The sequence below is a fragment of the Aptenodytes patagonicus genome, chromosome W (assembly GCF_965638725.1).
Source record: "Aptenodytes patagonicus chromosome W, bAptPat1.pri.cur, whole genome shotgun sequence".
Taxonomy (NCBI): Eukaryota; Metazoa; Chordata; class Aves; order Sphenisciformes; family Spheniscidae; genus Aptenodytes; species Aptenodytes patagonicus.
This window is the reverse complement of record NC_134981.1, coordinates 47,449,076-47,464,671: the sequence shown is the minus strand read 5'-3', so window position 1 is coordinate 47,464,671 and position 15,596 is coordinate 47,449,076. Positions and strand designations below refer to the sequence as shown.

The 15,596-nt window shown below is 43.5% G+C and overlaps 1 protein-coding gene across 3 annotated transcripts in view; it reads right to left on the bottom strand.

Annotated features, from left to right (window-relative positions):
* LOC143172195 (transportin-1-like) overlaps positions 1–15,596 on the bottom strand; it is a 137,667-nt gene that overhangs the window by 45,853 nt on the left and 76,218 nt on the right. For all 3 annotated transcript variants that reach the window (XR_012997309.1, XM_076361437.1, XM_076361438.1), the window contains exon 5: positions 6,786–6,935. Coding sequence is in view for 2 of the 3 variants with exons in the window: in XM_076361437.1 (XP_076217552.1) it covers positions 6,786–6,935 (150 nt within the window). In the remaining variant the exon portion in view is untranslated. The remainder of the gene's footprint in view (positions 1–6,785; positions 6,936–15,596) is intronic.

The window sequence follows — 15,596 nt, the reverse complement described above, 5'->3', positions numbered from 1 at the left end:
ACAAAACATTAAGGACACATTCTAAGACTGAGATACCTACTAAGAGCTTACACACTATGGCAGGTCATCCAGTGATCAGCTGTAGGGGTTGGCTGATTGAGATCCAGCAAACAGATAGGACAGCCCAAAGAGTCACTTAATTCCATTTCCAGCACATACAGAAATCCCAGGAAAAACCAATTAGGTGACAGGAATGGGGAAGGCTGCTTATAAATTAGAACTGACTATGAGTCCATTTTGCCTCAACTAGTAATCTCCCAAGTGACAAGTGATGAAAAAAAGCTTTCCTAAGCTTTTTCACTGAGCTAATCACCTGTTGTGGTTTAACCTCAGTTGGCAACTGAGCACCACCCAGCCGCTCGCTCATTCCCCCCTCCCCCGGTGGGATGGGGGAGAGAATCGGAAGAGCACAAGTGAGAAAAACTCGCGGGTTGAGATAAAAAGTTTAATAATTGAAATAAAATGATAATAATAATGTAATAATAATAATAATAATAATAATAATAATAATAATAATAATACACAAAGCAAGTGATGCACAGTACAATTGCTCACCACCCGCCGACCGATGCCCAGCCAGTCCCCGAGCAGCGGCCCCCCCGGCCAGCTTTCCCCAGTTTATGTACTGAGCATGACGTCACATGGTATGGAATGTCCCTTTGGCCAGTTTGGGTCAGCTGTCCTGGCTGTGCCCCCTCCCAGCTTCTTCTGCACCTCCAGCCTTCTCAGTCAGTAGAGCATGGGAAGCTGAAAAGTCATAGAATCATAGAATCATAGAATCATTGAGGTTGGAAAAGACCTCTAAGATCATCGAGTCCAACCGTCAACCCAACACCACCATGCCCACTAAACCATGTCCCTAAGCGCCTCATCTACACGTCTTTTAAAAACCTCCAGGGATGGGGACTCCACCACTTCCCTGGGCAGCCTGTTCCAATGTTTCACCACTCTTTCAGTAAAGAAATTTTTCCTTACATCCAATCTAAACCTCCCCTGCCGCAACTTGAGGCCATTTCCTCTCGTCCTATTGCTAGTTACTTGGGAGAAGAGACCAACACCCACCTCGCTACAACCTCCTTTCAGGTAGTTGTAGAGAGCGATGAGGTCTCCCCTCAGCCTCCTTTTCTCCAGGCTGAACAGTCCCAGTTCCCTCAGCCGCTCCTCATAAGACTTGTTCTCCAGACCCCTCACCAGCCTCGTTGCCCTTCTCTGGACACGCTCCAGCACTTCAACGTCCTTCTTGTAGTGAGGGGCCCAAAACTGAACACAGTATTCGAGGTGCGGCCTCACCAGGGCCGAGTACAGGGGCACCATCACTTCCCTACTCCTACTGGCCACACTATTTCTGATACAGGCCAGGATGCCATTGGCCTTCTTGGCCGCCTGGGCACACTGCCGGCTCATGTTCAGCCGGCTGTCGACCAGCACCCCCAGGTCCTTTTCCACTGTGCAGCTTTCCAGCCACTCTTCCCCAAGCCTGTAGCGCTGCATGGGGTTGTTGTGGCCGAAGTGCAGGACCCGGCACTTGTCCTTGTTGAACCTCATACAGTTGGCCTGGGCCCATCGATCCAGCCTGTCCAGGTCCCTCTGCAGAGCCTTCCTACCCTCGAGCAGATCAACACTCCCACCCAACTTGGTGTCGTCTGCAAACTTACTGAGGGTGCACTCAATCCCCTCATCCAGATCATCAATAAAGATATTAAACAAGACCGGCCCCAGTACTGAGCCCTGGGGAACACCGCTCGTGACCGGCCGCCAACTGGATGTAACTCCATTCACCACAACTCTCTGGGCCCGGCCATCCAGCCAGTTTTTGACCCAGCGCAGAGTCCACCTGTCTAAGCCGTGAGCTGCCAGCTTCTCGAGGAGAATGCTGTGGGAGACAGTGTCAAAGGCCTTGCTGAAGTCCAGGTAGACCACATCCACAGCCTTTCCCTCATCCACTAGGCGGGTCACCTGGTCATAGAAGGAGATCAGGTTGGTCAAGCAGGACCTGCCTCTCATGAACCCGTGCTGGCTAGGCCGGATCCCCTGGTTGTCCCGCTCATGCCTTGTGAGCGCCCTCAAGATGAGCCGCTCCATAATCTTCCCCGGCACCGAGGTCAGGCTGACAGGCCTGTAGTTCCCCGGATCCTCCTTCCGGCCCTTCTTGTGGATGGGCGTCACATTGGCAAGCCTCCAGTCATCCGGGACCTCCCCCGTTAACCAGGACTGCTGATAAATGATGGAGAGTGGCTTGGCGAGCACCTCCGCCAGTTCCCTCAGCACTCTCGGGTGGATCCCATCCGGCCCCATAGACTTGTGAGTGTCCAGGTGGCATAGCAGGTCGTTGACTGCTTCCTCCTGGATTACGGGGGGTTCATCCTGCTCGCCGTCCCCGTCTTCCAGCTCGGGGGGCCGAGTACCCTGAGGATAACTGGTCTGCCTGTTAAAGACTGAGGCAAAGAAGGCATTGAGTACCTCAGCCTTTTCCTCATCCTCAGTGATGTCCTTGGCCAGTGTAAGCACTACCTAGCAACAACTAAAACATCGGTGCTTTATCAACTTTGTTCTGGTCCTAAATCCAAAACACAGCACTGTACCAGCTACTAGGAAGGAAATTAACTCTATCCCTGCCAAAACCAGGACATCACCATATATCCTTTTTCTTTGGAATAAAATGTTAAAATTCTTATTAAATATACAAGAATACAGGAAAACATTACAGAGCAAAGGACATTCTGGGCAAGACACAAAGATTTTTTGCATCGTGTTTCCTTTGATGCAATAAGGCCAGGGAACCCAAGAAGACAAAGGGCAAAAATGAAGACAGAGGTAAAACACAATTTTACAGCTCCAGAAGTAGTTTGTATCCAGTTGTCTTCATAATTGCAACTGAATAGAAAAGATTCCCAAAAGCCTATGGAGATCTATGGAGTCTTAAAGACTATTTCTCCTGAATATTATGGTCCTGCAAAGAATATTAGATGCATTAATAGAAAATATGTATTTTATTGTTGCTGGATCTTAATGATCTGTTTTTTTAAAAAAAATTAAACTGAACTTCATAAACAGAACAAAATAAATGAATGTTCTTGCCTCCTAGTATTTAAATTGCAAAATTGTTTCCCTGACTTAGATCTGGCACAGGTTTGTAGAATTAACATGAGTTGAGAAACAAACTTAATGAAATTCCTGGAACTCCTCTGGACCAACATGTGAGAGAAGTCATAAGTCTTAAAGGGGTTGGTAGTTTTGGAAAAGAGTTGGTTTAAAATCTTTTCAAGATCCTAGAAGTTTTCAGAAGATGACAAATGGTCTGTCTGTACTTGTAATATGCGCAAGCTTTCACAGCTAAAGGAAAGACTATTTGAAAACTACCTTAAGCGTTCTTCAAAAAGGCTTATCCTAGACAGCAACAGGATAACCTAGGAAGAAACACTTCCAGATGTGTAGGCAAGAAGCAACTTGAGGCCATCGTCCCCTTGCAACAGACACATGCAGTTCAAACCATACATATCATTATGAGCTTTCTGTAAAGGTCTGCAGAGAAGCCATTTAATGTTGTGTTAGTTGGTTTTGTTTTTTATTTTTTTTTAAATGATGAAGAGACACTTTGGTGGGGACAAAAAGAAATAAATATCAGACTATCAAGAACTTAAAGAGGCAATAGGTATAGCATTTCAAGCTTTGCAAAAGGTTTTAAGAACAATGAGGAAACAGCCATATAAAATAAAGTTTTAGGCACTTATGTTCATGTTAAAAGAAATCTACATGGGCTTCTAATGAGCTTCATCTCCTTTCAAATGTGAGATATTTCCCACCCGCCTGCTGCTTTAGTTAGCCAGCAGGGAACAGAAGACACCAGAGATTTGCCTTTATGGCTTTCTCTGCAACACAGACACAGAAACAAGGACAGCAGAAGAATAATCAAAGTAAAGAAATAATCAATTTAGTAGCTTGCAGTTTTTTGACAGGTTTGGGCTAGAGTTGACAGTTAAACGAGGCCTTTCCTTCTGACCAACATACTAAGCTGCAAGGTTAGAAATTGGAAACTGAAAATCTTTATAAAGGTGGTCTTTGATTTGTAATGAACTTAATTACAAATCAGTATTACAGAATCTGTTGATATTTCACTTGACAAACGTGCAATCTAACAAGTACTGCAGTTGAGCTAATCGAGCAGTAAACACGTGAGAGAACAGACTCCAGAGGGATGTCAGAAATTGTTAAAAACAGAAGTGTAACTGTCATGACAGCATCTTTTATGTCACTATTCCAATTACATGCAACCCCAGCTTATAGCATCAACTCTACAATAAAAAAATTTGAACATAAAGAAAAAGCAACTATGCTTCAGTACTCTCATGCCAATAACAGGACAGGGGAAAGGTTGGGGGTTTTGGGGTGGCATTTTGCCTCTGTAGCTCCTAAAGTTGATTTCTGAATTCCTCAATTCTAAAAAGTTGAACTTCATGACAAAATTCCCCCTTCATAGGGCAATCATTAACTTTCACTTTCCTTCTGCAATGAAGCTCTCCAGTCCTGCCACTACTCTTAAAACACTCAAACTATTTCCCCTGATTGCTTTAAAGCAGGGAGCTACACTAAGGTCCTGCCTAGACTAGAATCCCCAGAAAGTTTTAAGAACAGTCGTAGACACCTCCTAAATAGATGCATTTACTTCCTGGTAAGTTTGTGGGTCCTCAACACATGCAGCCATCTTTTTTGAACTTGAATCCATATTTCAATGTTGGCACAAGGGTTTTTAAAACCTGTACCACACAGCACAGAGAAGTTCCACACTTACTCATTTGGGGGTTAAAACAGGGAAAAGCTAAGTAAAGATACAACAATGTGTTGTATCTTTACGAGACCCATTCGGTCTCGAATCATAGTTCTAAAATAGACTCTTATTACCATCTTCATTGTCCTCAGTGAGGTGACTTCTGAGAATGTGATTAATCAGCTTGCCTCGATCTTGGTCAAAAGGTATCAACTTTTGTGGTCTCTGGCATCTGGTGCTAACCAGACAAAGGCTGTATTACTTCTTCCCTGATGCTATTTTGATGTACTTGCTCATCTTCCTCTCAGAATTCCAGAGATCTTATTTGTGGTTGGCTCATTAAATTGATAGTGCTTGAACAGCAAAAACATGTACGCATCTCAAAGAGCAGCTATGACTAGCACATGCCAACTCATGCTAACAAGGCAGCCTAGGCAGGTAGCAATATATTTACACCTAGCTAGTATCAAGAGACCAGTGAGTACTGGACCAACCTCACTATTAAGACAGAAGCCTACAAGGATCCAACATTTAATTACTTCACACAAGAGGATGCAAAACACACTATAAATAGCAACTCTTATTATGTAAGCATACAGTTCATCAGTTGGTACGCATCTTCAGAGTTCATATATGCTTGAATAATCCCTGCAAGGACCACTTAAAGCTCAACAGTAATTGAGCTACTAATCCACAAATGTTTCCTACTAGGAGAAATCAAAGAATAAACTGCTCAAAAACAAACAACAGCCCACCCCCCACCCCCTCCCCCAGCCGCCACTACCACCAAACCACCTTAAGACAGCAATCCAAACAGAGCTGTAATATATTCTTATATTCTTTAGTCAGCTCCATTGTACTCCACTGACAACTCCTATGAACAGACAAGCAAGTACAACTATTCTACAACCTGAAATCACGAAAGTACCTGCCACTCAAAGACTTGTTTCTAGTGTCATTAAGGAAATGGGGCATTAATAAAATTCACAGTAAAGCAACTTCACAAGGGATGAGACAGCAGGAAAAAGCAAAGAGATGGACATTTTTCTCTAGTCCAAAGTCCTTAACCAAGATGTCTGGAGAAGGAATCCTATAGAAAAAGCAAAGGATTCTAAAGAAGCAATAACTGGCAGATTATTTTATAACAGAAATCAGCTGATACAAGCTGAATTGCTTTCTGAACTTGCACCCACCCTTGTTTTTTTTCTACTGTACTTAAATATACATTTATTTTACTTTTTTCTAGTTTTTGGAGTGGATGAGGAAAATTACTACGATTGTAGTAATTGGGGGAAATCATGTTCTCAAAGAGCAGACAGAAAAGCAACATTACCTAGAAATAAGTAAAAATAACGCAAATATGCATGTTATGGAAGGGGTGTACTAAAACACAGTATTTGGGAAATCAGAAATCCATGCAACAAAAACACTTCTAGCTGATGGTCTGATCACCACACTTTATCTAATGTTTTCTGACAGAAGGTATTGAAAAAACAGAAACTCATTATGTTAATGTGTCACGCACAGTATAATGATTCCCTGAAGGGGTGTGCATATGGGGGGGCAGGGAGGATATCAGCTAACAGAAGTGTTTCATTGATGCAAGTGGCATGCTGAAATAGTTCTGAAGTCAGACCTTTACCTAGTTCCTGTTTTTAGGTATAAAAATTGGCAGCAAGCTGAATTTCAGTAGATTCAAGTAAACTTATGTTCAGTCACATTTCAAGAGATATGAACTGAATTGCTAAATCAGTTTTAAAAGAATAGGAAGCAAAAATAAGTGTGACTTACATATATTCACACTGAAGATTAATATCAGCATCAAAACATAGAATCATAGAATCATTAAGGTTGGAAGAGACCTCTAAGATCATCGAGTCCAACCGTCAACCCATGCTGTAGTTGTGACAATTATCAGAAGCAAACAGTTTTAGGAGTTTAATAACTCTCACTAATGCAGCTCTCATTTATATCAGTAACATTTTTAGTGTGCAGAAAACAGCAATAAGAGTAAACTTACCTACAGTAGCTCTAATTAAGGGGGAGGAATCACCAATGTTGTTCAGACATTCACTTTTAATGAAGTCAGTTACCCCATTTGGAAAGTTATGAAAATGCGCTTTTACATTATTCTTCAAGATGAGACCACTCAAGGAACGTGTTGGTTCATCTGCAACAGAAAATCATTACATTCAAACTTCGATCAGCTCATAGGATAAAGCAGATTTCCAGAACAATGCAACGAGATCAAAGCTTATAGCGAGACATATTAACCTTTATTTCCTTATCTCTCCTTCCAAACATACTCATCAATTCACACCGCAAAGTTTTTGAGTTTCAGAGTTCAACATTTCTATTTATTCAAAATTACAATACCTGTATTGCAAATTCTACATTTTAAGAAAGTTTTGTATAGATATAAGCAAGGAATAGATCTGAACTCATGGGATATAGCAGACTCATGAAAGAAATTAGTCAACCAAAGACATTCAGACATTCTGACTGTACTGACAAGCTTGCTGTAGAACTATTAATGTATGAAATATATAACAGCCCAGCTTTCACCATAGTAAGACCTAGAAATGAGGTAGGAACTATGCATTAAGTCTGCGCCCCCTATTCCCATAAAAATACAGTGTTGAATTTTTCTACTGTCCTGGTTTCGGCTGGGATAGAGTTAATTTTCTTCCTAGTAGCTGGTACAGTGCTGTGTTTCGGATTAAGGATGAGAATAATGTTGATAACTGTTGTGGTTTAACCTCAGTTGGCAACTGAGTACCACACAGCCACTCACTCACTCCCCCCACCCCTGGTGGGATGGGGGAGAGAATTGGAAGGGCACAAGTGAGAAAACTTGTGGGTTCAGATAAAAACAGTTTAATAATTGAAATAAAATAATAAAAACAATAATAATAATAATGTAGAAATGATAATAATACTACACAAAGCAAGTGATGCACAGTACAATTGCTCACCACCCGCCGACCGATGCCCAGCCAGTCCCCGAGCAGCGGCCCCCCCGGCCAGCTTTCCCCAGTTTATGTACTGAGCATGACGTCCCATGGTATGGAATGTCCCTTTGGCCAGTTTGGCTGTGCCCCCTCCCAGCTTCTTGGGCACCTCCAGCCTTCTCAGTCGGTAGAGCATGGGAAGCTGAAAAGTCCTTGGCTGGTGTAAGCATTACCTAGCAACAACTAAAACATCGGTGCGTTATCAACTTTGTTCTCATCCTAAATCCAAAACACAGCACTGTACCAGCTACTAGGAAGGAAATAAACTCGATCCCTGCCGAAACCAGGACAATATCCACCCCTTATTCTATACCATCTACGTCATGCTCAAGTCTCACATTTTCCAGTACGTTTTCATTAATCACCCCCCCCCCTTTTTTTTTTTTTTTTAATATATATACACACACACAGAGATATCATTCCCTTAATCTGTGGGCCATCCCTCTAAAATGTTCGGTGAGTTCATTTAGTCCATGACTTCGGGCTCCATCTGTCATCATAATCTTCCAGGGCAGCAAAAATGGAGATGGTATGTGGTGTTGGATTGTTCCATGTTGAAGTCAGTTCTGGTACCATCATCACTGTGCTTTGCTTGGTTTCACTGAAGTTATTCTTCATTAGTCTGGGTGATTCTTATCGTAATAACATTAGTACGGCATATAATATTATTAGTATATCTGTGTATTATTGGTATAACTATTATAACTATAATTAGTACTTAACATCACATAATTCAGATCATTGGCTATTCTCACCCAAAATCCAATCCCCTTGAGGCACACATCGGACTTCCCCATCCTTCCGCATCACCCACCAAGTGCACCCAGGTCCTTGAGCAAAAGCAATCCCACGGATGGGTTTGCCTTTGCCTGAGGCAGGAATAACCCAGACTGTCTTCCCCAGCATATTTTTTTATGTGCACTACAGGGACTTTATTCCCATCTACAGTACGTAAAAGTTCTGACTGGGCAGGGCCTGCTCGATTGGCAGATCCCCGAGTGTTGACTAACCAGGTGGCCTTTGCTAAATGCGTATCCCAATGTTTGAATGTCCCGCCACCCATTGCTCTCAGCGTAGTCTTTAACAGTCCATTGTATCGTTCAATTTTCCCAGAGGCTGGTGCATGACAGGGGATGTGATACACCCACTCGATGCCGTGCTCTTTGGCCCAGGTGTCTATGAGGTTGTTTCGGAAATGAGTCCTGTTGTCTGACTCAATTCTTTCTGGGGTGCCATGTCGCCATAGGACTTGCTTCTCAAGGCCCAGGATAGTGTTCCGGGCAGTGGCATGGGGCACGGGATATGTTCCCAGCCATCCCGTGGTTGCCTCCACAATTGTAAGCACGTGGCGCTTGCCTTGGTGGGTCTGTGGGAGTGTGATATAATCGATCTGCCAGGCCTCCCCATATTTATATTTCAGCCACCGCCCTCCATACCAGAGAGGCTTTAACCGCTTGGCTTGCTTGATTGCAGTGCATGTTTCGCATTCATGGATAACCTGCGCAATAGTGTCCATGGTCAAGTCCACCCCTCGATCACGAGCCCACCTGTATGTTGCATCTCTTCCTTGGTGACCTGAGGTGTCATGGGCCCACCGAGCTAGAAATAATTCACCCTTATGTTGCCAGTCCAGATCCACCTGAGCCACTTCAATCTTAGCAGCCTGATCCACCTGCTGGTTGTTTTGATGTTCTTCAGTGGCCCGACTCTTGGGTACGTGAGCATCTACGTGACGGACTTTTACAACCAGGTTCTTCACCCGGGCAGAACTATCTTGCCACAATGCGGCAGCCCAGATGGGTTTGCCTCTGCACTGCCAGTTGCTCTGCTTCCATTGCTGCAACCACCCCCACGGGGCATTTGCCACCATCCATGAGTCAGTACAGAGAGAGAGCACTGGCCACTTTTCTCGGTCAGCAATGTCTAAAGCCAGCTGGATGGCCTTTACTTCTGCAAATTGGCTCGATTCACCTTCTCCTTCAGCAGTTTCTACAACTTGTCGCATGGGACTCCATACAGCAGCTTTCCACCTCCGATGCTTTCCCACAAGGCGACAGGACCCATCAGCGAACAGGGCATATTGCTTCTCATTTTCTGGTAGTTCATTATACATTGGGGCCTCCTCAGCACGCGTCACCTCCTCCTCTGGCGATATTCCAAAATCTTTGCCCTCTGGCCAATCCATGATCACTTCCAGGATTCCTGGGCGACTGGGGTTTCCTATTCGAGCCCGTTGTGTGATCAGTGCGACCCACTTACTCCATGTAGCATCAGTTGCATGATGTGTACAGGGGACCCTCCCTCTGAACATCCAGCCCAGCACCGGCAGTCGGGGTGCCAGGAGGAGCTGTGCTTCAGTGCCGATCACTTCTGAAGCAGCTCGAACCCCTTCATATGCTGCCAATATCTCTTTTTCAGTTGGAGTATAGCGGGCCTCGGATCCTCTGTATCCCCGACTCCAAAACCCTAGGGGTCGACCTCGAGTCTCCCCTGGTGCTTTCTGCCAGAGGCTCCAGGTAGGGCCATTCTCCCCGGCTGCGGTGTAGAGCACATTTTTTACATCTTGCCCTGCCCGGACTGGCCCTAGGGCTACTGCATGAATGATCTCCTCTTTAATTTCTCCAAAAACTTGTCGTTGCTCAGGGCCCCATTTGAAATCGTTCTTCTTCCGGGTCACTTGACAGAGAGGGCTTACAATCAGACTGTAATTTGGAATGTGCATTCTCCAAAAACCCACGACGCCTAAGAAAGCTTGTGTTTCCTTTTTGCTAGTTGGTGGAGACATGGCTGTTATTTTGTTGATCACATCCATTGGGATCTGACGACGTCCATCTTGCCATTTTATTCCTAAAAACTGGATCTCCTGTGCAGGTCCCTTGACCTTACTTTGTTTTATGGCAAAACCGGCCTTCAGCAGGATTTGGACTATCTTCTTCCCTTTTTCAAGAACTTCTCCTGCTGTGTTGCCCCACACGATGATGTCATCAATGTATTGCAGGTGTTCTGGAGCTCCACCCTGTTCTAATGCAGTCTGGATCACTCCATGGCAAATGGTGGGGCTGTGTTTCCACCCCTGGGGCAGTCGGTTCCAGGTGTACTGGACGCCCCTCCAAGTGAAAGCAAACTGTGGCCTGCACTCTGCTGCCAAAGGGATTGAGAAAAACGCATTAGCAATATCAATTGTGGCATACCACTTGGCTGCCTTTGACTCCAGTTCGTATTGAAGTTCTAGCATGTCTGGCACAGCAGCACTCAGCGGTGGCGTGACTTTGTTCAGGCCACGATAGTCTACTGTCAGTCTCCACTCTCCATTAGACTTCCGCACTGGCCATATGGGACTGTTAAAGGATGAACGAGTCTTGCTGATCACTCCTTGGCTCTCCAGTCGACAAATCAGCTCATGAATGGGAATCAGGGAGTCTCGGTTGGTGCGATATTGCCGCCGGTGCACCGTGGTGGTGGCGATGGGCACCTGTTGGTCTTCGACCCTCAGCAACCCCACAACAGAGGGGTCCTCCGAGAGACCAGGCAAGGTGGACAGCTGTTTAATTTCTTCCGTCTCCAAGGCAGCTATACCAAAAGCCCACCTGTACCCTTTTGGGTCCTTGAAATACCCTCTCCTGAGGTCGTCTATGCCAAGGATGCACGGAGCCTCTGGGCCAGTCACAATGGGGTGCTTCTGCCACCCATTCCCAGTTAGACTCACTTCGGCTTCCAATACAGTTAGCTGTTGGGATCCCCCCCGTCACCCCAGAAATACAGATGGGTTCTGCCCCTTTGTAGCTTGATGGCATTAGGGTACACTGTGCACCGGTGTCTACCAGAGCCTTATACTCCTGTGGGTCTGATGTGCCAGGCCACCGAATCCACACAGTCCAGTAAACCCGGTTGTCCCTTTCCTCCCCCTGGCTGGAGGCAGGGCCCCTCTAGTCCTCATCACAGTACTCATTTCTCATTTCTTGTACGTACGAGTCAGAAGTTTCTTCATTAAGATCAGAAGTAAGATCAGCCCTTCTACTCTCTCTGGGGAACTGCCCGCTGGAAACTGGAGCAGCAGTTTTCCTGGAAGAACCCATTTCTGTGATTCTTTTCCCTTAATACACTCCGGTTAATCTGTTATTATCTCAAACCCTTCGTGCCCCACGTTGGGCACCGAAAAGGACTGTCGTGGTTTAACCTGTCGGCAACTGAGCACCACACAGCCACTCACTCACTCCCCCCTCCCCTGGTGGGATGGGGGAGAGAATCGGAAGAGCACAAGTGAGAAAACTCATGGGTTGAGATAAAAACAGTTTAATAATTGAAATAAAATAATAATAATAATGTAGTACTAGTAAGAATAATACACAAAGCAAGTGATGCACAATGCAATTGCTCACCACCCACCGACCGATGCCCAGCCAGTCCCCGAGCAGCGGCCCCCCCGGCCAGCTTTCCCCAGTTTATGTACTGAGCATAATGTCACATGGTATGGGATGTCCCTTTGGCCAGTTTGGGTCAGCTGTCCTGGCTGTGCCCCCTCCCAGCTTCTTGTGCACCTCCAGCCTTCTCAGTTGGTAGAGCATGGGAAGCTGAGAAGTCCTTGACTCGTGTAAACACTACCTAGCAACAACTAAAACATCGGTGTGTTATCAACTTTGTTCTCCTCCTAAATCCAAAACACAGCACTGTACCAGCTACTAGGAAGGAAATTAACTCTGTCCCTGCCGAAACCAGGACACTGAGCAAGAAAAAGACCATTGTGTGAGGTCAGGTGTTAATTAACCAGCTTCCAGTTTCAGGAAGGTATTTTTGATAAGCAGGATTAATCCTGAGAAGTGGTTCAGCAGCTTTAACTGTTTAATTAAAACAAATACCCCCCCTACTACCACCACCATACCACCCCCAATACCATCATCCCACATGATGTCATTATTAAATAGACTAAAATAACTGCCAAGGAGTGAATCTGATCGGATTATGATTCCGAAGTCAAGTCAGATTAATGTACGTACCCTTACAGTTTAAAATGCTGCATAACATATGTAGTGTCCTACTTAAACAACAGCGAAACGTTTTTTTCCCTTAAATTGAGATATGTTAAGAATTACAAAAAGAAATTAAGCCCAACTGAGTTTTAGTAATCAATGCATAAAGTAATTGAGGCGCATAAATATCTTAAGGGAAACCAAGTTATGAGATAATGAATTTTGTCAGATCAGACCACTAAAAATTCCACGTTTTGTTCCCCCCCCATGATGGCTAATTCTTCCTTTCCATGCTTCTGTATAGATATTGTAATGCAGATTTAAGGAACGTGCTTCTTCTAAGTAGTTCCATGGCATACATACCAGGTGTGAGAAGTGACAGATTTTTATTTTTATTTCTTCATTTAAGAGTCTTGAAAGAAACTTTGAAGTTATCCAGTGGATTGTGTTATGTGATTCAATGCTTCAGGAATACTTTTTTGAAACTCCTTATTCTGAGCATCCAGAATGAGTGGAGTATGGGATCTCCATTATCTCTTTCCCTATCCCTGAAGCCCATAAAAGGAAAGCATTGGAAAAAGAACAGGTACAATAACAAGGTTCTTGATCGTAGTACCTGTTTACTACCCTAGTGCCTTCATGTACTTAATCATATTGGTTTAGGTTCTTCAAAGGTGCTGTTCACTGTAAGCAAAGTCATTTTGGGGATTAGTCTTGAAATATGTTTTCTCTCAAGTGGCTTGTGGACAGAAAGGAGAAAAGTTTTCAGGCTTTCCCTTGATTCTTAAGGTTATCAGACTTTTTGTTTGGTTTTGTTTGCTGTGCTGCCTTCTGAAGTTCAGGTAGTCTTGGGTGACGTCTGTTTTGGCCCCACAATAAAGGTCTCTTTTGGTAAGTTGGAGGTATTTAGCCAGTTCTTTGAAGCCTTTCCTTAGTATTACTTAAGAGCTGAACATAGTCTGCTGCAAGGGGTGTTTCTTTGTATACTTTTGTTAAGTCAAACTCTCCTACTCAGTGATGTTTGCTTTGTTGTTTCTCATGTCAGATCTAAGTGTACTTAAAATGCGTGTATCAAGCATCCCTGTGTGGTGTTTCCCTAGAGAAAGGGAAAGTGTTGCTAGTGTGATTTCTAAATGTGCTTCTGTCCACCAAGCAGTACTTGGTTCAGTGCAGTTCTGAGGTGCTTGAGCCTAGCATTTGTTTCACCGTGCCTTTTCATCCTCTCTTCCTTGGAATGTAACTTCCTGGATTGCTAAAAGAACTGGGTAACTGGGATGAGGGTAGTGTTTATCCATTCACAGATTGTGATATGATGATTATGAGCATGGCTCATATTTTGCCCTGTTACTCTTGTGATATTGGCAAATTTAAATGTTAGGGTAAAACTCTTTCTAAAGCAAAACTGCTCTGTCTGCTAATTTCAGTCTCAAAGCTGTTAAGTCTTTTATTAGAAATAAGCTGTCATTTTGTGTGTTTTAACTAGTGATATGGATTTAATACGTATAGATACAAAATGTGACAAAAATCATGACTAGTGTCACTGTTGTGCATGAAGATTTCTGATCTGTTAATGAGAAATTGTCTGTCTCTTAAAAGAGCTAAAACCAAAACATAAGGATCCCACCAGAGCAGTCTCATATGAGAAGATGAATATTTTCTTCTGTCCTAATGTATGAGAATACAGTACAGAGACATTCATGAGCTTTCTAGCAGAAAAAGGCCCTACCTTTTTTTTTTTTTTTTATGCTGGGCTTTTAAGTAGCCTTAAGTATAACGCTTTCAGCTGAAACTGGTATGGTTTACTATCACATCAGAAGCAAGAATGAGGATGTTTCAAAACATTCAGTATATCTGAATATAAAAATGACCTTGAAATGTAGTGGCTAGTCTGAAATTAATCAGTGCTCAATTGACTCATGCGAGTCATGGAAAATTATTTGACACAACTGCCTAAGTTTAGAAATGTCTGTAAGACGCCAAAACAAAGCTGGAAATGTTCTGCTGATGCTGAGTGTTGCATATTTATTGAATAATAAGTAGCAACAGCTATGCTTCTGAAGACAGTGTTGTAAGTAAAACTGAGCTGTGGAGAACATGGGAAGGGTGTTGAACAGCTGACCAACAATTAGTTTGGTTAGTTATGCAAGTTTTTGCATTCTAACTAATAATGACCACAGGTCAATCAGAATGCAAGCCTGTAGAGATATACAGATTTTGGCAAAAACACAAAAGGTTTCAAGAACTAATCCTCTGTCTTCACTCCTGCTTTCACCTTCTCTATCATATCCCCACAAACTGGTTGTCTCAGCTCTTTTCCTCTCCAATGCCATTTTATGTATCACCTCCTGATCCTGTAGTTAAATCAGTGCTAGAATTCTATCAAAAGCAGAAGAATCCTTAAGAAATGGAAATGTAATGATAGTATGACTCACTACAAGATCCCAAACTATGTAATGAACGCAGGTTATTGTTGCAGTATGAGAACATCTAAAAAGTAGTGTCATCTCTCTTTGGTATTTGCGGGGGGCAGGACAGGGACAATGGGACATGACAAGTACCTTAACACTAAGACAAGTGTATAGGGAAAGGAAATGACGAGCTTCCCAATGGAAGTTGCTTAGACAGCATTTGGCAATAAATGAATTGGGAGTTAGAGTAATTACTCCTATCTGAAGAAATGACATGGTCAGATGAATAGAAGTTTGGTCACTCTGAATAGATCAAAGGTGAATGTTATATATTAAAATGTGACAATCTGTCACATGAATAGCTGTTAGAACACAAGGATTCATGAAATTAGGTAGTGTTATCAAATTAAGTAATAGTAATTAAGTAATTAATTATAGTAATTAA